Here is a 27,449-nt window from a genome sequence, read left to right on the forward strand (position 1 = left end):
TATGTATGTCGTTAAATATTATTATAAATTAATTTTATCGAAATAAAATGCAAAATAATTAAAAAAAATCTACAATCACAAACATTGTAAAACTGCAAAGAAATATTGTAGAGAATTATATATAGCATGTAAATTCTTCAAATATTAATACCAATAGGAAATATTGAAATAATATGTTATTTTTTTTTTATTTTTATTTGAATAAATGAAGTTTAATATAAATGAAAGTGATTTCTATTATTTGGAAATTCTCTTATTTCTTTTGTCTCCTTATTAATATGGATGTAAAAAACTCTATAATATCGGAAGATTTAATATCCAAACATTTTAGTATCGAAAGTTCTACTATCCTTATATAGTTTCCTACCTGTTTCCTATTATGAAAACAAATAGATATGCAGTAGGTATATATTGATCAATAGAATTTATTCGTATTCTATATATATATATATATATATATATATATATATATATATATATATATATACGAAATAGTTAATAATAAAAATATATTAATATTAATCTTATATTATAAAAATAATTGTAATTATTATAAAATACGAATAGTGGGATTATATATATGCGAATTTCTTTTTAGAAGTAAATTAGAAGTATTAGAAGTCAAAGAATGAAATAAATCTTTAAAATTTCTTTCTTTTAGTTTTTTTCCTTAAATATAACTTTTTCTTTTTTAAGAAAAACTTTAAAAAATTACATATAAAATTTTCAATATTTTAATATTTTATTATTTTGTTATAAAAATATTTCCTAACAAAATAGTAATAAAAATATGAAAGAATGATGAAACTTCAAGGATGGATTTCATTTCATCAAAAAGATTTTTCTTTGAAAGAAAGTTATTTTATGTACAATCTGATATAGTATACGTACAAATTTTCATTGAAATCAGAATTTTCGGGTGAAGTGAATTTGTCTGTAAAATAATGCTCGAGTTATTTAAGTTATATTCATGTATTTTATTTTTTCTATAATCTCACCTTTCCTATTACTATTATCCTATTATAAAATTGATATGTTAATATTTCATGAACAATATTATGGAGATTCAAAATATGATATTAACAATAGATATTAAAACGAAAAAGGAAATATTTTAGAAATTGAAAAATGATAAAATGCAATAAAAAATATAAAAATGTATAATGTTGGGAGATTTACGAAACAGAAACATGCAATTAAAAATTATTTAGATTCTTCTACAAGATTCTTTTAATATAATAATTTTGCTATATATTAATAATATTCTACAAATTATGCCAATATCTGAATTATGTATATATATCCAAAAAAGTTATAGAATTTAGTAATTAAAACGCAATTGACAAATAATTATAATATGATTATAACATGATTGAAAAAATAAATAAATATAACTTCATTTTCGTATACTATATTCGTATAGTTCAATGCATTAAAAAGTTTATGTGGTTAAATAGCAAAAAGGATATAAAATCAGATTTTATTTTAATATAAGGAACAAATTTAAAAGAAAATCACAAGGAAATATAATTTTCTATAATAAAAATTAATAAAAATAAATTGTTTTTTATCATAAAAAAAATATCTCGAAAATCATATTTATTATCGAAAATTAAAAAACTTTGACCAAATTAAAAATCATCGATCAAAAAATTCTTACTTCTATTATTCTTCATGATGAAAATTCATTTCTTTTTTCTACAACATTTACAGGTTTGAATGTGCGACTATTATATACGCGAAAGAACAAAGAACAGGTAATAAAGGATGACATGGAAATACTACATGATGATCGAAGAGAAGAGACAGAATATCGTTACAATGGGCGCATTCGAATACAAGAACAATAGGTGAATTCTGTCGGGAATCAATTTCCTCCCTAGTCGAAATTACAACAGTGAATCTACATTTATTTAGTTCACTACAACAGGCTGATACAGGACAAACAATAATGTCGTAATTATGCAAGATTTTCATGTTCGTGTATATTGCATTACAGTATAATTTCTCTGTTAAAATTGAAATTGATGATTTTCATTTTTCTCTCTCTTTTTTATTTTTCTTTTTTTTCTTTTAGATCGATAGGTAATACAATAATTTAGTAATTGTGCAGAATTTCCATTGTTTCATTGTGTATACTCGATTACGAGATAATTTCATTGTTTCGTTTGAAGTTGATAATTTTCATTTTTTAAACATTTCTCTCTTGTTTTTCTTTTTTTAAATTAAATATAATAAATAATACAAACAATAATGCCGTAATCATATAAGATTTTCATATGTATTCGATTACAATATAATTTTTTTGTTTCATTAAATTTAATAATTTTTATTTTTTTAACTTTCTTCCCTTATTTTTTTTTTTAAATCAATAATATAATTATTCAAACTAATTCAGGAAATAATTGTTTGGATAAGATTTGATTTTTCACATAAATAAAAAAATTTATAAATTTATTAAAATAACAAATAAAAATTAAATAATTTTCAAATATATTTATCATATAAAAAATGCATATTTAATAAAAAAAATGAAAAATTAATTAATTGTTTCTGGATACCAAGAAGTATTCTAAATATAAATAAACAATCTTATATATTCCATATTGTATTAAATATTAATCCTATCTAATTGATCATTTAGATATTAGATAACTGAAATTAGAATAATCGATGCTTAAATAATTAAAAACTTGTCAAAAGTAATTTTAGTAGGAAATACTATTTTATTAGACAAATATGTATTCTGTGAATTTAATATATAGAAAAAGTAAAAATAAAAATAAATTTAATATAAATCATTATTATATTTCGAATTTGATTCTTATCAAAAATATTAAAAATCTATTAAAAAACTTATATAAATTTTAAAGTTCCAGATTTCATATATGAATTATTATATATTCATATATTATTATTTATTATTAATTTTTAAATTAATATTATCTATTAATAAGAAAATTACAAATTGTAATTAATTTTGTTCTATTTGGTAACGAGCCAGAAAAACAATTAACTCGATCCTTCTTATGTTTGCATAATTATTCTCACATTCGCCATTCGATTAATTTTTCTTTTCAGTTTTCTTTCCGTTTCCTCACTGTTTGCTCTAGTCTGCTTCAGTTTGCTCTTTATTTTCGTGTGCAAAGACTTACATTCGCACACACGTATACATGAAATTTCCCAGAAAAAATCAATTTTCCCTTTGCAATTGTAACGAGACTTAATTCCATCTCTTCTATTCTCTATCCATTTTCCAAGTTCAAACTTCGTTCGATTCGTATCACCAACAATCCATACCTCAGCTCAAACATTATTGATTCTTAGAGATGGTCCCATCATCGTTTCTACCAGTTTCAATTTCTGAATAATAATTGAAATAAAACATTCTCCATAGAAGGACAACGCGGTATTAATTTGTTCACGGGTTTCCACTAGATAATTATTCGCTATCTCCTTCAAGATTCTGCAAACATAGTCTAATTTAATACGAGGACCATCGACTTGGACGATGAGAGATAGAAAACTAGAAATGGAACGAATAAATGGCGAGCTTCAATTATTATTTTGCATGTACCAATTATAATTCTCATGATATTTGTGAATTTAAACCTGATGGATCTATGCTATATAGAGTTTTTTTTATTTAAATATAAAAAAATATCTTTTAAATAAAAAATGTTATATAAGAAATGTTGTGCAAATTGTTTGATGTAAGGAATTAGATTGTGCATTATTTATAATTCTGCAGATGGAAATTATATGAAGATGTCTTTTTTTTGAAATAGAATCATGTAATATTATTATAACATATTATATAATAAGTTGAATGAATTATGAGTTACATAATATATTACATATAAGTATCACAGAGAGATTTAATAATATTGTTATTAATTTATTTACATATTTGACTATCGATTATTAAAATGTTTGTATTCGATTTGCATAGATATGACAGAATGCAAATTGAGTATTAATTTAATTCTAAGTATACGATAAAAAAAATTTAAGAGTTTGAGAAATAGCTAAAAGAAATAATATAGTAATTTATAACATTTTTAAAATAAAATTTTCTTTATAAATGTTTTTTCCAAGAATTACAACATATATTTTTTTTATAATTTACAATGGAAGAAAATAAGAAAATTATTTATTCTATTAATTCTATTCAGATAAAATATTATTTTTTTTTTGCAAATATTGTTTCAACATTTAATAAAATAAAATAAAATTAAATTATAATAAATATAATTATAAATAAATAAAATAATTATAAATAAAATATATAAATAAAATTAAAATAAAATAAGAGAATTAAAGAAATTCTCGAAGAAATCAATTAGGGAAACAAAAATGGGAATTTAATTTAAATTTATTGAAACGAAATATCTTTTCTTCGCAAATATTATTGTAAAATTCATTAAAATCGTGGAATGAAAGAAGAAAATTTTCAAAGAAATTGATCATGTATTGAAAAATGTAAATTGTCTATAAATAAATCATGTATAAAAAATCTATATAATTTTATTAAAATCATTTTCTTTCCTTTGTACATGTTTTTCTAAAATTTAAAAAAAGATAAAACGAAAGAAATTTTCGAAGAAATGATTAAAAGAAAAAAAATGGAGAATCTATTTAATCCTATCGAAATAAAATATTCTTTTTCTTTTAAAAATACTTTTAAAGAAATTTAAAGAAAATATATGGAAATATAAAAGGAAAGAAATTTTCGAAGAAATGAGGAAGAAAAATGGAATCTACTTAATCCTATTAAAATAAAATATTTTCCTAAAAATTTGGAAAGATAAAATACAAATTGCATATAAAATATTTTATATCATCACAAGTGAAAAAAATATTTAGGAGATTATTTTTATGCGAATCATCCTGTATAAATTATTTCGCAACGATTGTTATATAGCTTAATTTTATTAATTTTTTAAATTGATGTTGCAGAAAGATTGATAAATATTTTAGAATTGCGAATAAATTTAATCTTTAACAAAAAAATTTATACTTCTATTAGAAGCCTTATAATATTGAAACACATACGTACTTATAAAAACTTAAAAAAACTTAGATATAAAAAAATTCTTTAAATCATTTTTTATATTTATCACATTTAAAAAAAAGGAAAAATTGCTTTCAATTATGTCTAAATAAAAATATTTAAAAAACAATTTATCAAAGGTATCGCAATCACTTTACTTTACCAAGTACAATAAATCTTCCCGATATCACTTCATAAAGAATTTCTGGAGATCGATAATAATCCAATAATTTAAAAACAATTTCAAAGAACGCGCCATTAACCGCTTGGAAAATATCTTTCGGTTCATTAAACGTTAATGGAAACGTTTCTCTCGCGAACAAGTGATTATTTATTAAGAAAGCAATACTATTCTCCTCCATTCCTCCTCGATAAGCTACTTTTCGCCGAATAATCCGTCGATTACGAGGGGACTTCCCGGATCGAATCGTTGGATCGAATCGCGGCTGATTCCAACAGTAGCTGGCTGCGTGCATTTAACAGAATTCCCGAGGTATCACGGGTCATTAAGCGTGGATTTCCGCCCAGTTAAAACGGAGGCTCAATCCTGGATTCTGTTCCACGATCTCGCTTACATCGATAACCAGGTGATTCAACTTATTCAAATGCAGTGGGATATCTGAATGAATAAGAAATTATGTTTTGAATATGAAATTTTAAGATGTATATAATCATTTGCTTCGAAAGATTGGAAGAGATGGATTATTTTTCTTTTTTTTGAAATTGAATTACATTTATAATTGAAGATGAAAGGTTTCTTTTGTGATATATACGTATAGATTTCAAAAATGTGGAAACATCGTTAACTGGAGATTCTTGAGATAATTTCAAGCAATATTTTCCTTTGCAAAAATTTTCGGGTTTGTTATCGAGTTATTAATGAAAAACATTGGCCAAAAAACAGTGCGCATTTGTTCGAGCTTTTGTAATTGAACAATGTTTTTCGTTAATAACTCGTTAATGAAGCCAAAATAAAAATTTTTGTAAAAGAAAATATTGTTTGAAATTATCTCAGAAATCTTCAGTTAACCGATGTTTTCGTATTTTTAAGATATCCTGTATAATATATTGAATGAATTTGTACTAATTATATTCAATTAAATAAAAATTTGTAATTTCTTTTTAAAAAATAGATATTTAAAAAATTATAACACTAATCACATATTATAATTAATTGAGTATATATGTAATAGATAAAGAATGTTAATATATTCATGAAGGACTTTTAGAAGATAAATAAATAAAAACAAATACAAAAGTTGTTATAAGATTTATTTATTAAGTTATAAGCAATTAAAATTTATTAGCATCGGCTATATTTATAAACGTATCGATTCATATGACATATATAAAAAAATATTTTCTAAAAGTAGATTTATTAGACAATAAAATTAATAATATAAACTTAAATTTTCTGATATATGTACACATATATTATTATTCATAGAAAAAAGATCTTTTATTAATTAAAGTGCAAAAGAATTTTAATTGAAATTAAATTATTTAAAATTATTTTACAAATAAATTGAAGTTCGTAACATTTCTTTCTGCAATATTTTCAAGATCATAATCTAATTATTTAAAGAAATTTTATAAAAGTTGTTTGAAACAATCAAACTTTTTTTTTTCGAACATAGAACAGCAACTTATACGTAGATAAAAAATTTGTAAATCTATACTATGTTTCTTCTACAGAATGTTTGAATATAATATAAAAATATAAAAATATAAAATAATATAAAATATAAATAATAGAAAAGTTGAACAATAATTAAAATAATTATTAAAATAAATAAAAATTGGCATACAAAATTGTTTTTTTATAAATCTCAACTCTTTCGAAATTAATAAAGTATATTTAAATTAATTTTTATAATGATTATTGGTTGTTATTTTTTTGATATGATGGACATAATATGTCATTAAAAATGAGATTATATAATTTGAAAATAACTTTTTTTTAAATTTATAATACTTTATAATATTAATTTATAGTATATAATATAGTATATAATTTTTTTCATAAACTCAATATTATAATATAGTGCAAAATTAAATTATTTGTACGTCACCACTCAAAAGTATACGAACATATATATATATATATATTTCATATTGGATGTATTTTAATTTTAAAATTATATATAAAAGAAAGCATAATGATTTTATTATTTTTAATTAATATATCTACTATATATAATAAATATGACAATGTTATTATAAAATTAATTTGGAAAATATATCGTGAAATAATGAAATGAATTTTTTTGTTATTAAAAAAACTATTTTTCCAAATTTCTTAATTTAAATATTAAGTATAAACTCATATTATATATCTTTGTTATTAATATATACTTTTGGAGGATTCTAAAATTGATACAAAAATTTGTACAAAAATTTCAGAAATATTACAAGATATTAAAGGCGCTGTTACAATATTTTCAAAACAATGATTGTCAAATAAAATAAAATATTATTAATACTTCAAATGTATTATTTTCATTATTATAAAAAAAATTTTATAATTATTATTTTATTTAAATTATTTTAATAATAATTAAATTATTTTATATAAAAAATTTTATAATTTTAATTAATTATTTGATTTTTATTATTAAATAATTGTAAGATATTTCTAGAATTTTTAATTTTAATTAAAAAAGAAAGAAAAAAAAAGTAAACATATATTTATGCATCAGTGTTCCTAAAAAAGTTAAATTATAAGCAATTTAGATAAAATGAGATAACGATAGAATGATATCTCTGTCATACACTTATCTCACTTTCTTTCCATTTCGTTTTATCTAACGTAAAGTTAAATTATTTATAACTCAGTAAATAACTTAGGAAATAACTATTAATATGTTTTAATCTCTAGAATCATTCTTTTAAATTTTCTAGTTACTTTGGCGGAAATGTATGCCGTTTATACTGAGACAATTTTTTAAATTCGTTTCCCCAAGTCACCAAAAGATACAGTAAAGGCAAAAACGTTGAAGCAAAGTGTCAAAGAGGATTTACATGCTACCGTTACCTTCCAGTTTAAATCTACTTTCTTTGCCAGGCTCATTCTTGACAAACTTCTCTCCGTTGGGTTTGTACATAAAAGCTTATGTTCACAGCTCGGTGTAAAGCGACACAAGTACCATTCTTCCGTGCAAGTCAGACGTGAGATTTGCTTGCTAGACAGCAAATTTGAAAGCCAATGAAAGGAAAAAAGAATAGCAAAGGAAGATATCTCTGTACTTTAGAACAGTGTTTCCCAACTGATGTATCGTGATACATCGAAATATATCTGTGCAAATATTTTTATAGCCATTGTATAAGATATTAGGTAAGCAAAAGAATTCTGTGGTTACTTTTATGATAGAAAAATGTATTGTACCTATCTCAGTTTACGATAAAATAAATAATTCTTAAAGAAAAATAGAATTTCAAGTTTCAAAAGTTTCAGAAAAGTTTAAGATTTCATAAACTTTCAGATTCGAGTTTCACGAATCTAAAAATTTAGTTTCGATTTATTTTTAAAAAGACTTTAATAATTTAAAATTTAATCCTGAAGAAATCACGTTATTAATTATTGTTGCTTAAACAATTAATTATAATCTTTCTATGATTCATTTAGAGAAAAATTAAAGATTTAATAAATCTCATCCAAAAAGTCTTTAATCCAAGAAAGATTGACCAATATGGATTACAATGTGTTACCAGAATGACAAAGAATAATAGATTTTTAGAAAAATACGCGAAACAAAAATAACAAAAATATTAAAAAAAATATTACAACAAAATATCACCAATTGGATTTTCTAAAAAATCGTTTATATACATTGGCAGCTTTCAAACAAATTCAATTAAAAAAAAATTAATTCTTCGCAGTATTGTATGATATAGAAATATTTCCAAATGCAGATTTTAGACATTATATTCGTTTCCCTTCTTATATTATTTCTCTCAACATTTCAATTTAATTAGCATTAATATTGTTGTTAATATTTATAACATCGAACGACATGTAAGAACAATTACTATTATATTTTCGATAATAAAAATTCGAAAATAATATCATTATAGAAAGAGACAGATTCAATATCTTTTCAATCGCTCGCAATTCCCTTTTCAATAATTTCTCGTTCTCTCATCTTCGTTCCTATTAATTCAAAGAGGCACAAAGTTCCATTTATCAGAGCCCGCGAAAGCACTTTTCATATCTTGGCTAAGGTATCTCGAATGGAATTCGAAACAAAGTCAAAAAAGTAATTAAGCAGGGAGATACGAGATAAGTTGAAGTTGGTTCCCAGCGATGAAAATTTAAGCGGGAACTTATGGAAAACGAGATTGTTTTACCCAATAGAAACTTGTTGTGTACCTTCAACAAACTCTCAATAAAAAGATAATCGTTTCGTCCAACGAAAATTCTCGTTAAAGTTAAACGTTACTTCAAAAATAATAATTTCGCCATCATACGCTTTTTCATCCTCAATTTTAATCGATCAGAAAAGAAGGAAATGTATGTATATATATATATATATATATATATATATATATATATATAGTATGATCCAATTAATTTTATAAATCTGAAATCTTTTTTTTTGTTTTGGATGATGAAAAATGTTTTGGATAAAAGTTGAATAACTTCGAGATACGTATATTTTTATACATATATTTTAGTATTATTTTTTTATAATTATTTTTATATATTATAATTATTAGATTGGTTTGATATCTATTTATTGTATATTTACATATATTGTTTATTAATGTTGAAGTGTTACATCGTTCCATATCAAAATATCATAGGATGCAAATAATAAAATTTGAAAATAAAAAGAACTGTTCTCGACAGTCATTTCTCGCTAGATAATTAGAAAATAATTACTATTAATTATATTATAAATGCACACTTTGACATAATGTCCACTAACATGATGAAATAATTTTGAAAAGCAATTTTTGACAATTTAAATATATTTTTAAATGTATTCATAGTCATAGAAAGTGCAAATTATGATACAGCATATCACACAATGTCGATACAATACATGAATATCCAATATATCAGTCTTATTAATTAAATGTTTTACAATTCATATTCGTATCATTATTTAAATTCCACACAAGTTACAGAATAAAGCATTAATCCATTTAATATATGTATAATTTATTTAAAAAAATAACTTGACCTTCACATATTTGCTACGTATTCATTAACAAAAAAAGAATTACATCAAATTATATATGTTTTGAAATTAATTTTTGTCTAAAACTTTTTTCGATTATTTAATAAGTTTTGAAATTATTTCCAATATCACATTTATATCTTAGTAAAAATACTTTATTTTATTTAGTTATAAAGAATTTTTACTAATTAAAAAATTTCAATTATTAAGAAGGTTTACATTCAATTTTATAATTTAATCGGCGATTGAACTTCAAGCATATCTTCGGGAAACTTTCAAGAATGCAACAATTTTAATACAAACATTTGTCAAATCGAATTTCATCGATAAAAATCTCTTTTTGAATTGGAAATCTCGCAATCTCTCTTTAACGAAATTCATTTATATTTCCTTCTACTTCTTAGAAAAAAAGTTAAAGAAAAAATTTCGTTTTCGAACCCAATGCGAAATTCATTAAAAATATTGTAATTTTTTAAATGTGATACAAAAAAACATAATTATATTAAATCATTATATGAAGTAAATACAAAGAAGATGATTTGAAATTTAGAATATTGCAAAAAAAGACATAAAAAAAGTAAAATGATAATTAGAAATTATTTGATCGGAATATTTTATAAATTATTTGATAGAAATTCTGAAAAAATATTCGTTATTTTAAATTTATAAAAAAACAATTGTTTTTATTATGTTGTGAAGTACATTGAAATCATTAATTATATTTCCAGTTAAAGTTTCATTTTTTGTTCTTCATAAAAGAAAAATTGAAATTATTTTTATTCTTTATTTTAAACTAATCTACGTATAACCCATTTACTTTATATCAAACTGATTTTTTGCCATAGTATTTTGATTTATACTGATTTATACATAGTATTTTAAATTTTAAATTTTTTAAATTTTAAAGAGTATATTTATAGACACTGAATGATGTCCAAACGTGAACAGATGGCACAGGATGATATTGCAAGGGCAATGTCAATTTTGAAAGAAAATTTGATAACTCGCTTTATATATTTAGAAACAATTCGGCTGGAGTATCAATATAATCCTGGAACCTGACACTTGTAGCCATGCCAGTCTTAATCAGCATCATCCTATCTGAGAAGAATTACTGCAAACGTACAAAACAGCTTCCTGGGAAAACAACCGACTTGTGAATAGTGTAACCTCTCAGATTCATCAGGGAGGAATTCTTTTTAGATTGGGGATATCGCTTAATTAGGGAGTTGGTCCACAATGTTATTGGACATTTATGTACTCTATTGAAGATCTGCAAGTTCACGAGATGAACATAGATGGGGCTTTAGAGAATACCAGTCTTTGATACTTTTTGAACTTTTTGAACTATCAGAACTTGAACATCGAGAACTTCGAGAATTATCAGATCTTCCAGAACACTAGAATCAACGAGAATTTAGAGAATTAGCAGAACTTTCAAAACACTAGAACTAACGAGAACTTCTAGAACTGTCAGAACTTCCAAAACACTAGACTTCCAAAGAGAATTTCGAGAACTGCCAGAACTGCGAGAACTTTTAGAATTCCCTAACTTTCAAGAACCTTTGAACTTAGAACTTTTTTCGAACTTGTAATTTTGAACCTTAATGATAGCGTGAACTGTCATTGGCATATGGACTTTGCTTTTGATCATCTTGTTAATTGAACTTATTAACAGCGAACTTTGTGATAAATATTTTTATTACTATATACCATATCTCCAGGAACGGATTGGAATTAACAATATTTAAAAAAAACTAATTTTAATGAATTTCGTATTTTGTTTAGTCAAAGAATAATAATATTAAAAATTTTCGTGTTGCACAAAATAATAACAAAAGAAAAAAAAGGAATAAAAAAAGGAAAATGAATAATAACAAATCTAAAATGTCACACGAAACGGGATTTCTTAATCAAAGTAGATCAGATAGAAATCAGGAATTTGTAGGTGAAAATTCGCCAAATATCGAAGTCAATTCGACGTAGGCCAGAAATCGAAAAGGCTAAGCTCGTTAGCTTAATGATCGCGCCGATTTCCGTTGAAACATACTTGTCTGGAAGGAAACTTAGCCTCCGTTTCGCGATTGAATAGTACGTCGGTTGATGATAACGAAACGTTGATTAACTTGTTTACTCGTTTACCTCGATTCCTCTATCGGTAATAACGGGAAATAGAACATGCGAACGGTTCGATATTTCGTTTCCTGTCGGAGGAAACGTGACTATCCAATGTCTGGATGGGTTCCTTTTCTGATTGGAGTTTAATGGGAAGTGTCTTGCGTGATTCGTGTACGATGATACTTTGATGGAAAGAATTGAAAAGCTTGAAACAAGAAGAGGGGCCAGATTCATTTCTGATAATGTTTAGGAAATTTTAAAGTTTTATAAAATTCTTATTCTGATTTAACGTTAAAAAGTGAAGATTGAATGTACGGAAATAAATATATGATTATGCAATAATCAATAATTATTGACTCGATAAGTTTTTAATTTTAATTTTTGATGAATTTTTCAAATTTGAAAGTGTTTTGATTTGGATTGAAATATCAAAGATATTTTATTTTATATTATTTTATTTTTATTTTATACAATATTTTTGAGTTAATTATGAAAAATATATTTAGTTTAGTTTCATGAGAGTTCCTCATTTTATTAATTAATTCCTTGTATTTATTTTTAATTTATGTTATTGAATTTTATTTTTAATATTGTAATTATAAATAAATTTATAATTTATTACTTATAAATTTTATATTATTTTTATTAAATAAAATATTGAATTTTAATTTTTTCTAATCAATCTATTATTATTAAATTCTATTTTTTAAATTCAAAAGATTTGATCAATTATTATGTTTCATTATTATTCCTTTTTTCTTTCTTTAGGTTTTAAATTTATATAAAATTCATCTTTATAATACATTCATAGTTTCATTAATTATTAAGATTTAATAAATTATTCTTTGTTATTATTTTTTTTTCTAGATTTCATAATTAAATAAAATTCGGTATCTTTATGATATATTCATAAATTTTATATATTAAATATTATGCAAGATAATATTTCTTTTCAAATTAGAACTTAAAAATCTTCAAAAAATATCATAAGTGAAATATTTTTTTCTTAAAAAATAATAATTAACTACTGATAGAATTTCAATTTCTACTGATAGAAATTGTAACATCAAAATATTCGCGTGAATATTAATTTATTTATATTTAATATTATATTTATATATCATGTAAAAATTAAATAATGAAAAAAAAAAAAAGGACTTACCTCGACGACATAATGAAGCCCCGAAAGCGTCATTCTGGCCACGGAATCTTTTCGTCTTACAGGTTGCTGCCATCTTCTCAATGTAACACCCTGAATAAAAAGAGCCTTTAATTATTTCAAATAGAAATATATCCTGATTTTACGTATATTATTCTTGTATTTTTTAACGTAAATAACGACAGAATAAAGCATTAGAAAACTCGATCATTAAAATTCTGCGAGGGAGCAAAGGAAAATTGTTTTTAATTAAATGTAATTAAACAAATTCGTTAATAAAAATTGGCAAGTAGAAAGATAAAGTAAAGGATTTAAGAGGACGATCGATATCCTCTTTTGTAAATTTGCGGTGCTATAACATTTTTATCCTTCGAGGAAAGGAAATTTTCGATATTTTAAGATGACACGTTTTTCCTCTTTGAGGCCTGTGAACGAAAACTTTCTTATCTCCGCCAGACACCAGAAATTGTACTTTAGAAGAAAAGAGGATAACGTTGCCTCTTTGTAGATTATAGTAGTTCGACAAGTGTATCGGGTATATATCATGAAAAAAATTTTAATCTTCTGTTGTTAAAAATAATAAATTTTCACAAAAATTCACAATATGAAGAAAAGAAAGAATATTTCTAAAATTATTGAAAATAAAACTTTGAATAAAAATTTGAATAGTTGAAAAGATTATAAAAGAATTTTTAAAAGAAAAAGATATTGTTTGGAGATTAATTTTTAAATAGAATCATAACTAATAAATTGCTTAAAAGATTATTAAACTAAAAGATATTCTAACAAATATATAATATACAATATAATATACAATATAAATATTGTATTTATTATATAAAGAACAAGAAACATGCAATTTTATTTATCTTCTTATCTTATATTTAATTAATTTTATTAAATGAAAATTCAATTATTTTATTCGATTTTGCTTAAAAAATTTTTCGATATTTTCAACAATTTTTGACATGAAATATTTAGATGGATCTATTTTAATAGAATTTAATTTCTGTATAATGGAAATAATTTAAACAAAAATTTAAAAAAATTTAAATTGAATTGTAAAGAGTGGTAAAAAATAAAGAAAGTTTTAATATTTTAAAGGAGTTTATGATACTACTACTCATCAAGAATAATAAAAATGCTTGATTCTAAAATTAATATTTCGGGCGTAAAATGTAACTTTATATCTTCCATGTAGGGATATAACGACCTTAATGAGCTTAATTACTTCATTCAGAATAAAGAATGTAGTTGAAATGAAATAATGAATGAGAAATGTACGTAATATCTTATGAAAACAAAATGAAAATAACAAATGATTATAAATATTGAAACTGACATGAAATGGAATATTTGAGAACAAAAAATTCATGTTTCAATTTTCATATGTTGAATATGTAATATGTAATATGTAATATGTAATATTAATTTGTCAATAATTTATTTTATTAACAATCTATAATTTTTATAAAAGAAAAAATCAAATATTATTTTTTTATTATGATTTTTTTTTAATATTCTTATTGCAATTTAATTAATATACTTTTGTATATTTTCTTCATTTAAAAAAAATTGTACTTTCTACATTATATCTTTTATATCTCGTAGAATTAACTGTAAAAGGTGAATATATTTCTATAAAGAAATTAATATTTTAATGAATTTCATATGTTCTTAACGCATCCATTTAAAAATTAATAACATTAGAATATGCTTCAGAGTCTGAAACCATTTAACTTCGTAATGATAATGAAAATTAAGATAGTAATATCTACTAAATGTAACTTTGTACATATTAAACATATTTATGAAAATAAATCATTTAACAATCGAACATTAATCCTGTATAACGAACGTGAACTAATAAAATTGTAAAATTTAGTAGATTACCTTCTGAAAGAAGGTAAGAAGAAAGAAGCTTCTCATATAAAATTACGATTAATGATTCTTTCATATTCTTTTAAAACTTAAGAAATTCTTTTAACGGCGCAAAATCGAGTAAAGAATGATCGAAATGTAGCAGAGTTAATAAACATCCGACATACTTCTGGCACATCCGTAATATCCGGCACGTCTCTGGTGATATCAGGATCCGGTGGTCTGTGTTCCGGAACAAGGGCACCGTATTTCCTCGACGCCATTCTCCGTCTCCGATCGAGCCATCGTTGTCTCTCCACAGCCTCAGATTCCTCGTCCACCCCAAAGAATTGCGCTGTTTCGCGTCTGATGTAGCTAAAACGGAAAATAAAGCGCCGTTCGAGTTATTCAGTCGAAAAGATCTATTTACGACGCGTTCTATCCCCTTATCGGGGCAATAAGAGGTGAACAAAAGATTGGACATTGGCTTGATTAATTTCGTAAAAACGCTCTTGAATACCTCTGTGTGAATGGTGCATTGAGTTGTAAGTTTGGAATTCTGATGGAATTTACGTGGAAATAATGGTTGAATCGAATGGTGGTGTTAAATCCGAAAATTTAATGTAATATTTAAATCGTAGTTTAACATAATAATTTAATATTTTGAGAATTATTTTATTATTATTAAAAAATTTTTTAGACTATTTTAGAATTAAAGTTAATAGTTTATTAAAGTTGTATTTATAATGTTAATTTGTAATTTTTCTTTTTATATCTTTTATATATTAAAATGATGAGTAAGTTTCTTTTTTCAAATAGAAAATGAAAAAGGATGAGATGATAATTTTTTAAAATTATTTTTCTATGAATTCATGGTAAATAAAAATTGATGATTATTAAACGATTTATTATAAATGGAATAATTAAATATTTCCAATAAAATTTGTGATATTTTACCCTAATAATAACTAATAAACATCATCGAGTATTATATTTAATGTTATAAAAATAAGTTAAAAAATTTTTGATTCCTTTGATTTTTAAAATTGTAAATATTTTTAATTCTTATATTATATTAATTATTTTTATATACTTTCAAAACTCGATTATGTAAATAGAAAATAGAAAATTGATGCTAAAAATAAATTTATAATTTTTCTATTTGATCTATAAATTATAATAATAATAATCATCAATATTGGAAGCATTGATAATAGTATTGATAATAATATATTCATATTAATGAACAATTTTTTATGCAGTAATAAGAAAATTCAACTTGTTTATAGATTTTAATTAATTTCTCATATCCAAAATATATAAATAAATATTTTTCTGTTATAAAAGATTTTAAGCAATATAGCGATTTTTTCACTAATATAATCTTCATTAGGATTTTTTAACCTATAGATTATGACTCAATATTAAGTTGTTAAATTTCATTTTTAATTTAAAAACATTACACAAACATAAATTATCTTCAAATTTATAATTTCATTTATACATAGTAATTATAGATTATCAGATTTCTGAAAATTTTATATTATAAATATTTATTTATAGTATCATTAAAAATAAATATATTGAGCCAGTAAAACAAGTTGAGAAAAGTTATTCTAAACGATTTATGTATTTATATAACAAATTTAAAATGGCAATTATTAGGATACTTATATAGATTTGATACCATATGATCTGTAACGTGTTAAGAAATACTATATAATCATATAAACTAACTTCCTTATAGCCTCAGTGCGACTCATAGTCCTCCTCAATCTCGGTTTTTGTGTGCCATTGTTGCTAGAAGTACTGGCAGCCACCTGGACGACTGGCCTAGGTGCAGTGGGTGCTGACACGCTTCTGGTGATACTGGGTCCAGGTTCTTGGGTCCTGGTTCCAGGGGTGGCCAATGATATTGTCGCCGTGGTCGTGATTGGTGTAGCCGTTGTTGGGTTCGTTGATGTTGGACCCACGCTTCCCACCGGATATAGACTGATGCTTTGGCCATTTTCTCCATCCGGAGCGTTCGAGGAAACCGTGGACGTGCCGGTTGTGCCGGATCCTGGTGATGGTTGCCTAGAAAATTAATTTTGAAAATTTGTTAATTTGTTAATTTAATTTAATAATTTAATTTTTTAATTTTCTTGAAAATTGAAATTGGGTATATAGATAGTGATAGTGATATGTATAGAATTTTTTTGAAATAGATCTGGCACAAGGATTTGGTTTATTTCTTAAATATTATAATGTATATATTTTAGATATTTTCTGTACTTTCTCTGCTTTTTGCATGTGATTTTGTATGATTATGATTTTTGAATATTTTATATTTTTTATAAATGCATTTTTCATCTACAGACTAATGATAGATAATTTTTTAGAAATAAAAATTGTGAATTCAATTTGATTTTTCTTTCTTTGAGTGAATATAGATGTTGGAATCATAGAAGTTAAATTGATAAATTTTATTATAAGGTAATCTCATTATTTATTCTAGAATTAAAATTAAAAATTTTTAAAAAATAGAATGGATTAGAATGAAATTCTTAATAAATTATGAACATATGAAATAATTCTTATATTTAATTAAATAATTATGTTCATTGTAATAAAAAATAATTTTTATATATAAAATTTTGCATTTTATTTTATTAATATGATATTGACAATTATTTTTCTTCTCATATTTTTTCAAAAGAAAATCATACAATAAATGAAATATAATATAAATAAGATATAATAAATAATTACTTCTTATATTATATATATAATTAAATTTATATTTATTTAAAAACCTTACTTGATTAACAAAAAAAATTCCATTAATTTCAAAAAATAAGAACATTTCTTCTAAAAAATTATAAATCAAAATTAAAATAGACATATCTTTTCAATATTAATTTTATACCACATAAGAGAAAAGAATCTCCAATCCTTTACAAAAAAAAAATTAATTCATCTCAATTTCGTTAATTAAAATAAAAAAGAAAAAGAGAGAATCTCTTTCTGTCTTTCTTGATTTGATAAAACACTATATCTCCCCTAAAAAAAAAAAAGAAATTTTTTAAAATCAACCTTCCAGGAGGGAAGAGCGAATTTTAGCCCAGCAAAACGAGGCGTATCTCGTTTTCTTTCAACGTGGATCGCATGGAAATGATTAAAACTACGGTGTGGTAGCCGCAAGAGCGGTAAAGAGGTTCTTTCTTCTGTGGCCAGATCGGAAATCGCGGTTGAAACGTTCTCGTGGTTGAATGTGCACCGGTTATGAACCCCGGCGACGTAATCTCGCAAAGGAGAACAGGGAAAGTATAAGCCCTGCACGGGTCAGAAGTAGCCAAAAGTGGCGGGGTCTCTCTGTTCTGGCCTGTGTACAGGATCCCTATAGAGAGGCGGCGAACTTTTCAATTTTTATCTGGCTCTCATCTATTCATGACTCGACGGTTTCGTGTCCCGGCATTCTTTTACGGGATTCCACGGGAAACGTGGGTGCCAGTTAGCTCGACAACAATCGACCAGATCCACTACGGAAGTCCAATAAGCGAGATTCTGATGGTTTGAGAGAGAGAGAGAGAGAAGTTGTATACGTGATTCGAGGAAATTTTTCGACGATTGGAAGCGACTAGATGATTGGAGCGATTGAATACTTTCGAAATGATTTTTCATGTGAGAATCGAATAATAATCAATAACGAGAATATAAATAAATTGTACATGATAATTTGTTGAGAGATTGTATTCTTATTAATTTCAATGAACTCTGAAGATATCGTTAACATTTTCAAAATTGAAAGGATGCTCTATAATGGATACTGATTTTCATAAATATAAGAAAATAAACAAAAATTGTGCACATTGAGAATAGCAGTTGTATGCAAAAGGAAAAGTGAATATGTAGAAATATTTTCTTTTCGAAAAATTCGTGACACAATTGTATATCAACTGTCATATAGAAAAATATCCATGATGCATATTATTATATGATTTATTATACATAATTGTATAATAAGTAATAAATGATTATTGTTAAAAATACATGTTTTTATTTTTATATTATTTTTATATATAAATTCTTGCTTCATCGATACATAATTCTTGTAACTTTTGTCTTATTTGTTATCTATTATAATCGTATAAAAAGAAAAGTGAAAAATTTGCATTTATTTTATCATCTAATCATAATTAAAAATATTCAGTTTATTATTGTAATCGTTAAAAAGAATAATAGTTATCTTTATAATATTTACAAAAAATTTTTTATTTCAATTAAAAATATGAATATTTCCAAATTTTTTAATAATACATAATTGATTTTACCATATTAGATTGGAATTAAAATCAATTATATGTTTAATTAATATTTTGTTTTTTTTGCTCTTTTTTTCTTTGATAAATAAAAAATTTTTTCATTTTTTTTTATATTTATTTTATATTAGATTGATTTGTATCTACGGAATATCTCCATGCATTTAATATTTAACATTTTACATCAAAAAAACTATAATTATTTTTAATAAATTTTTTAAACAAAATTGCATTATTTTGATTTTCCTCACTAATATGTCCAATATTTATTCACAATTTATAGAGACTTTTATGTGATTTGTCGCTTACGATTTCATGCATATAACTTATAAGCCAAATGTCAAATATTGAAAGCTTTATAACGTAAATTTACGCAGAAACTGAATCCAGATTGCATAATAATAATTTATAAATATGTATTTATTACTCTATGATTTTTAACATATGTAGTGTCAACAATCGAAATAAAGTTTTTAGTGATGAAAATCGACTTATTTTTAAAAATACAAATATATATATATATATATATATAAACAATAAAACAGTAAAAAATTCGAAATCCAAATCGATTGAACATATTGACAACTATTGTATATATATGCAAAAGAAAAATCGAATATGGGAAAAAAATTCTTTTTTCTCTTTCACATTTTTCGAAAAATGATTTGAATTTTGTTATAGAATCTCTAGAAAATTTCTATGAATAATTATATCTATTGATATGATGATCATTTTGATTTACAATATCATAAATAATTACATTTAATATGCATTGTTATATATAACACCAATAATTTACACTTTAATATACATATTAATTATATTATTTTGATTTGAAGTAAAAAATTGCTTATAATTTTAAAAATATTAAGAAAATATTAAGTTCAAATTCATAATATTTTTTTCTTCATTTAATATAATAAATGTAATAATAAATGTGTATATATATATATGTATTATCTGTCCTTAAAATTCAAAATTCTTATTATCCTGCATAATATTGTATTAAAAATATATACATTGAATATTATTAATTGAAATTGAAAATGAAAATATCATAATTATAAAATTCAGTTAATAAGTACATGATTTCAATTGCATGCATAAAATTTATCGAAAAATAAAAAAATAAGATTTCAAATAAATTTTCTTTCATTTCTTTCCATCTTTAATTTCATATAAAATTTTTGAAATTTCTTGTCTTTTTTTATATATTTTTTAATTACAATCATATTTTTCTAGAGTTTTTAAAAATATAAATTTTAAAATTGATTTATGTATATATATTATATATATTATAAAAAAAATATACAAATATAAATCTTGAAATATAATTTTTATATATTATATTTATGCAATTCACGTTCGTTTAATCACTTTGACGTATGATTGATTTTAATACTTTATTATGCTCTATAAATGAAATATTTTTTGATAGAAAAACAATATGAAGATAAGTATCTATTATCAATAAATTTTATAAATACATTCTTCGACTACTAAAAAACTATTACTTTCCAAGAACAATTTTTTTCGAATAATTAATTTATTGTCTTACTATCGTTAAATTCAAGAACCGTGTAATATATCATTATCCATCTTTCAGTAAAAAAGATATTAAAAAAAAAAAAAGAAAAAAATTTGAGGATGTTGTTTTTTTCCTGTCGAAAAAAGGAATAATCGTCAGTATTGACGGAAAAAAATTTTAAGAGCAATGAAGAACGGTGCAACGCGTTTTTTAACGATAGGGAAGAGAGTTTGCGCGGGAAACTCGGCGACCGACCGAGTTTCCGCTTTCTGCTCTCTGTTCCTATGTCCCACATTCTCGATAGAAAAAGTAAGCTGTGCATTGCCCACACCTTGTTTTCATGCCCGGATATTAGAGTTTTATTGTCACGAGACACAATTATGCCTCTTTTGTAAATCGTTTTCGTCGTTCTCTTTCTCTCTCTCTTTTCTCTCTTGAATTCATTTTCGTCGTTTGCACAAATAGCGAATTGTCGATAATTTTTCGTTTTCGAATTTTTTTTTGAATAGATATATCTCTATATATAATTCTTTTTTGAAAAAAAGTAAATTGTTCTTTTAATACTTGTACATTTACTTATTTAAATATGAAACGACGATATTTAATAATTTTCTTTTTTTAAAGAGAAAAAATAGGAATAATTAGAAATATAAAAAAAATTATGAACTTTCCATTCATGGAATTAATTTAAAAAATAGGCAATGCGCGAAAAGATTTCAATTTCTCGATATTTTATGATATTTTCGATATGAAATAAATTTGTTTGTTTATTTTTATTTTTTTGATATTATATATATTTCATAATTTTAATGTTTATTTTCTTAATAAATCAATTTTTTTATTGTACAAAAAATTGAAAATGAATAATTTGTATATATTTATAAAACCTTTATATGTATAATTTTCAATACACATCATATTTCATATCATAAAAATCATATTTCTTTGAAAAAAGAAGATATGTTAATAATTAATATATTAATAATATGAAGTTGAATTGTAATAATCAATATAATATAATATAATATAAATATAAAAATATAAATGTATATAATATAATATAATATTATAATATAATATAAATATAAAAATACAAAATCATATATAAAAATAAAAATAAAAATGTTTTATATTAGAAAAAATAAAGTTTAGTAAAGTTTTAAATTTTAATTCTTTCAAAATTTCAATCAAAATTATTTCATTTCACGTATATATATAAAAACATTATTTACTAAAATTAAAAATTTACTTATAAAATCAATGAAAATAAAGTAATTTTTGGTTTATGTCATTTTAAAAAATTCATTAATCAAATTCAGATTTTAATAACATTATTATTGTAGGTAATTCTTATTCACAATTAATATTTCACAATTTGAATCATTTATGTTTACAATTATTTTCTTCTTATCATTCTAAGCTTTTAAAAAATTTAAAATAATAATTAAAGTCTTTTCTTTATTCGATATGGATATATCATTGCATGGATATATATTGCATTGGTAATAACACAACATAACAACTTTTATTGAATTACAATATTATATTTCTATATAAATTTACTAAAAACCACAATAATTAATTAATACATAATAATTAATAAAGCAATTTAATATTTTCAAAAATTTAAAAAATTTCTCTTCTAAAATTTTAAGTTATGTCACCATCAATATTAATGAACATAATGTGTAATAAAGAGATACGAATAATCGAAATAATTTTGTTCTCATATTTCATTTTATATTGTACATTTTTAAAGCAAATAATTGCTTAACATCTGAGGATGAAATGGTTTAATCTATAAATGAAAGATCAACAAAGTTTTAAGGAAGATAAAAACGTGACCGTGGAACCATATCTTTTTCCTAATTTATTAATAGAATCTTTTGTTCATCGAAACGGTCTGAATATTCCAAAGAAACGAGCACGTACGAAGACGACAAGCTATTTCTCTGAGTTTTCAAGGTAGCAGGTGCCGTTCCACATCTCATTCCTTTTTCTTCTCCCTTCTCGTTATGCTTTTCCAACAGTTTATCCCGAGGCTCAACCACTGCACGCTCACTCCCTGTTCGTGCTGCACGTTAGAGGGTCAATCTTATGCAATCTGTTGCCCTGGTAATTAAGCATCATGATTTTTTAATGAAACTGTAGCGAGCCAACGATTTTAAGTCTTTCTCTGTGAGTTATCCGAAAAGTTTCTTTTCGTTTAATCCTAAATTTTCTTCCTGCATAATTTTTCCTATTCTTTTTGGGTTATTATTTCACTTTTTTATTCTGCGGGGATACAAAATGAATATACGAAATCGCTCAAAAAATTGTTATTTCTGGGAATTTTGTTTGTTAATTATAATTTGACAAAAAGACGAGATATGAATATATTAATATAATTTTGTATATGAAAGATATAAGAAAATGTATTTTAAAGATTTTTAAATATCAAACTCGAGAGCGAACCAATAATTATAAAATATAACAATGTATTTATGAAATTTTTTTAAAAATGAATGGATGAATAATTACGTCGTCGTATAAGAAATATTAAAACAATTTTTGTAAATAAATTTTCTATTTTGGTATACAAAGTTCAATTGAACTATTAATTATAACAATATTTTAAAAATTTTAAAAGTTAATTATAAAAGTATAAGGCAAACAAAATTTCATTGAATAAAATTAAATAGATATATTATTTGAAGCATATATTTCATTTCAAAATAGAAATATTTTAAAGATTTTAAAGTTATGTCTATTTTCTAAATGAAATTATATATTTTTTTAATTAATTAACTTAGTTTTTAAATTTTAATCACTTATCGTGATTAGAAAGATAAAACAAGCATAAAAACAAAAATATTGTTTTCTTCCTTTTTCTCTCTTCCATATGTTAAAATTTGATAACTTAACTTACAAGTGATAAATTACTATATCTTTTAAATTAATCAAATTTCAACATAAGTTGAAAATTTAATGCATATATTTATAAAGAACGCATTAATTGGCGTATAAAAAGAATTTGAAAAAATCGTTGTAATATTTGAAATGTCTTCATTTCTGAATCATTAAATTCATTTAACTGAACGAAAAATAAAATTTTCTAACATTATGTTTTCTTATTTTTTATATAATCTTTTATATATACGTTTCTGCTATATATAAATATAGCATATATATAGCAGAAATAATTTCGATAATATAAATAAATATAATAAAAACGAGTAAATTGAATATAAATTAAAAAATTGTTTTAAATACTGGCGTTTTGTGGTAACCGACAAATTAAGAATTATGATTAAATTCATTTATATTCTATACATGCTTTTATATATATTAATTATTTTCCCGTCTACAATTTCAATTTTACCTCTTAATACAATTTTATCGAATGAAAGATGAAATTAATTAATGCCTTGACTAAATAATCGATAAATTAATAACTATGTGAAAGGAATTAATTATCGAATCGATGAAAACGGAGCGAATTATTGTCGACAAGTCGATCAACCAATGTATTAACGAATATTTAATATTTTCCTGAATATTGGAAAAAATTTTTTTCATACTTGTGCATTAATATTATATGAAATATATGATGCAAGAAAGACAAATTGCGGCCATTTTTATTCCTTTTACACGTTTCTAGTATGGAAAAAGAAAAATCACACGATACCTCTTCTGTACACGAAGAATATAAATTATACTATCGTAGTCGTAAGGAATCTCGATAAATTCTCGATTTTAATTTAATCGTCCATTAGTCGGGAAAAAAGAGGCATGGGTTTATAAGAAAGGTAGAGAGCGTTGCCTTGTAATATTTCACCAGTTTCCTCATTCGTGCATCGACCTCGAAAACGTTCGATCGATGCTTTCGAGTCGGATTAGAATGAATAGAACGATGCTTTATTCGCACTTACGTACTTAATCTGTTAAATAGTAGATTTCCTAATAAGAAATTTTATTTAGAATTTGAAATAAGTAATTTAATCAGACTTAATTTTTTTTAATATACAATTGATAGAACGTAATTTGAAACAATTTTTAATTTATATTTTAGGGTCATTATAGTCAATTAATATTTAAATCTATGATATTTCTATTATTTTTAATGATATATCAGAAAAAATGAAAAAAAAAAGAATGCAAATATTGATGATTTGAAGAAATAAATCCACGAGGGAATTGTTCATATACGGTTCGTCCATTTTTCTTGCTATGAAATGTTGCAACGTGTCGTGCAAAATACTGATTTATAAAATTTTTCTTTTCCTTATGAAAATATACCAAAGATATTCGTTTATTTATTTTTCTCTCACATTATTATTATTATTTCATATGCGTTCACATTTGTTTTACAATTTCATAATTAAATATACAGAATATCTCATTTTGATATGCTCGTTTTCTTATTATTCGTAACGAAAAATATTTCAAGTAAAATTTGAACGAATGTATAATAAATTCTGAATATGATTAAATCAACTTTGCTTTTTAAACCGAATTATATATTTTTTAATACATTAATCAATGCATTAATTGATTTATAAAAAATTATAAAAAATTATATCATAAAATTGTAATTGTAAAAAAAGTTAAATTATAAATTAAACTGTTAATTCATATATGTTTAATTAGTGATAATTAGTCATACAATAATGAATAATATTTTTTTATACATCGATTGATGTATAAAAAATATATAATTTCATTTAAAAAGTTGATTTTCATTTATTCTTAGACGCTCATTCATTAACAATATCATAATAAATATTGATATAAAAATATAAAAGATTTAAAAATTTTACATCTGTAACATTGTAAACATTAGTAATAATATTGAAAAAATCAAAATTTCAAAATCAGGTAATACACCTTATATATATGTACACTTATATGTGCATGATTATTTTGTAATCTAAATCAAACACATCCATTGCAAAATTTTTTATTTATTTATTTTTTTCTACATCAAATGAAAGATCATATTTTTTTATATAAAATTAAAATAACAAAAAAATTAAAAAAATAGAGATTCCTTATTACCATAAACTCTTCAATTATAATTACACGGATCAATTTTTATTCCAATGCATATAGTGGAAATTCACTAGGTGTAGTATTTCACAAGGTACGAACTTTTTCTAGGGAATTTTATATTAAAACAGCAGTCACCGAGTTCTCTTTCGAATTTGCATACATATTGACGCAGATGTCTGTGTACTGTGAATTTATTGCGAGAATGTTATAATTTTTCCTTGCATTTTTTCACTCTTCGTTGCTTTCAAAAGCCAGGAAAATTCTAATTCAATTGACATTTTTACGCGATATCAATTAACACTAACTAATTGAATTTCTGCTAGAGTAGGAACATCGAAAATTCGGATTTATTCAAATTTATCAAATAATTTAAATCATTTTTATTTTGGATTTATCGAAAATTTAAATATACGAAAATATACGAAATACACATGATATACAAGAAGGTATAAAATATCCAAAGTAAAATATACATTGTGATATTTAAACGAGATATCTATTCGAGTTCCATATTTTTAGTCGCGTTCATAAAATTTGTATTTACATAAAAGTTGATATATACATTATTTTTTCCATTTATTAAAAAATTAATTATTATGAATAAATTTATTCCTAAAATTATAAATGTTACATAAATATTTTTATATTTTTTATAATATAAAAGTAAATGAATATATTGTAAAATAATTACATGATTAGAAGATTTCTAATATTAAAATATTTTAAAATAAAATAAAATTTTAAATATCCATATTAAAAATTAAATTATTTTTTTTATAATATAATATATATTTTCTTTATTATTAATGAAATAAATTTAAATTAATATTATTAAAGAAATTTCAAACATAATAAAATACATAATAAAATGAAGTTTTAACAAATATAATTTTTATGTTTATTTAATTAGTTAAAAAATCTTTAATTTATTATGAAAGAAAGGTAAATAATATTTTATATAATTCTCTTGATATTTTTTTAAGTACTAGATATACTCGAATATATATTTTTTACTATAATTACTAGATTTTTTATTAGATACAATTCTTATAATTTTGTCATAATTTATTTATTATACATAATTTACATAATTTATTAAAAATTAAAAACTGAAAAATTGGCCTACCAATTTCCTTCAATATAAACAAAAATTATAAAAATTCGTCGATTTCATAAAAATATATGTATTAAACTTAATAAAAAATCTTATTTTCCT

At 22.9% G+C, this 27,449-nt stretch overlaps 1 protein-coding gene across 2 annotated transcripts in view; it reads right to left on the minus strand.

The window, feature by feature from the left end:
* The window catches only part of LOC108004397 (inactive rhomboid protein 1), a 383,917-nt gene that overhangs the window by 49,228 nt on the left and 307,240 nt on the right, over positions 1–27,449 (minus strand). For both annotated transcript variants that reach the window (XM_062085198.1, XM_062085197.1), the window contains exons 4-6: positions 17,111–17,449; positions 15,562–15,748; positions 13,517–13,606 (exon numbers count right to left, since the gene is read on the minus strand). In XM_062085198.1, the coding sequence (XP_061941182.1) occupies positions 13,517–13,606; positions 15,562–15,748; positions 17,111–17,449 (616 nt within the window). The remainder of the gene's footprint in view (positions 1–13,516; positions 13,607–15,561; positions 15,749–17,110; positions 17,450–27,449) is intronic.

Source organism: Apis cerana, linkage group LG14 (genome assembly GCF_029169275.1).
Source record: "Apis cerana isolate GH-2021 linkage group LG14, AcerK_1.0, whole genome shotgun sequence".
Classification (NCBI taxonomy): Eukaryota; Metazoa; Arthropoda; class Insecta; order Hymenoptera; family Apidae; genus Apis; species Apis cerana.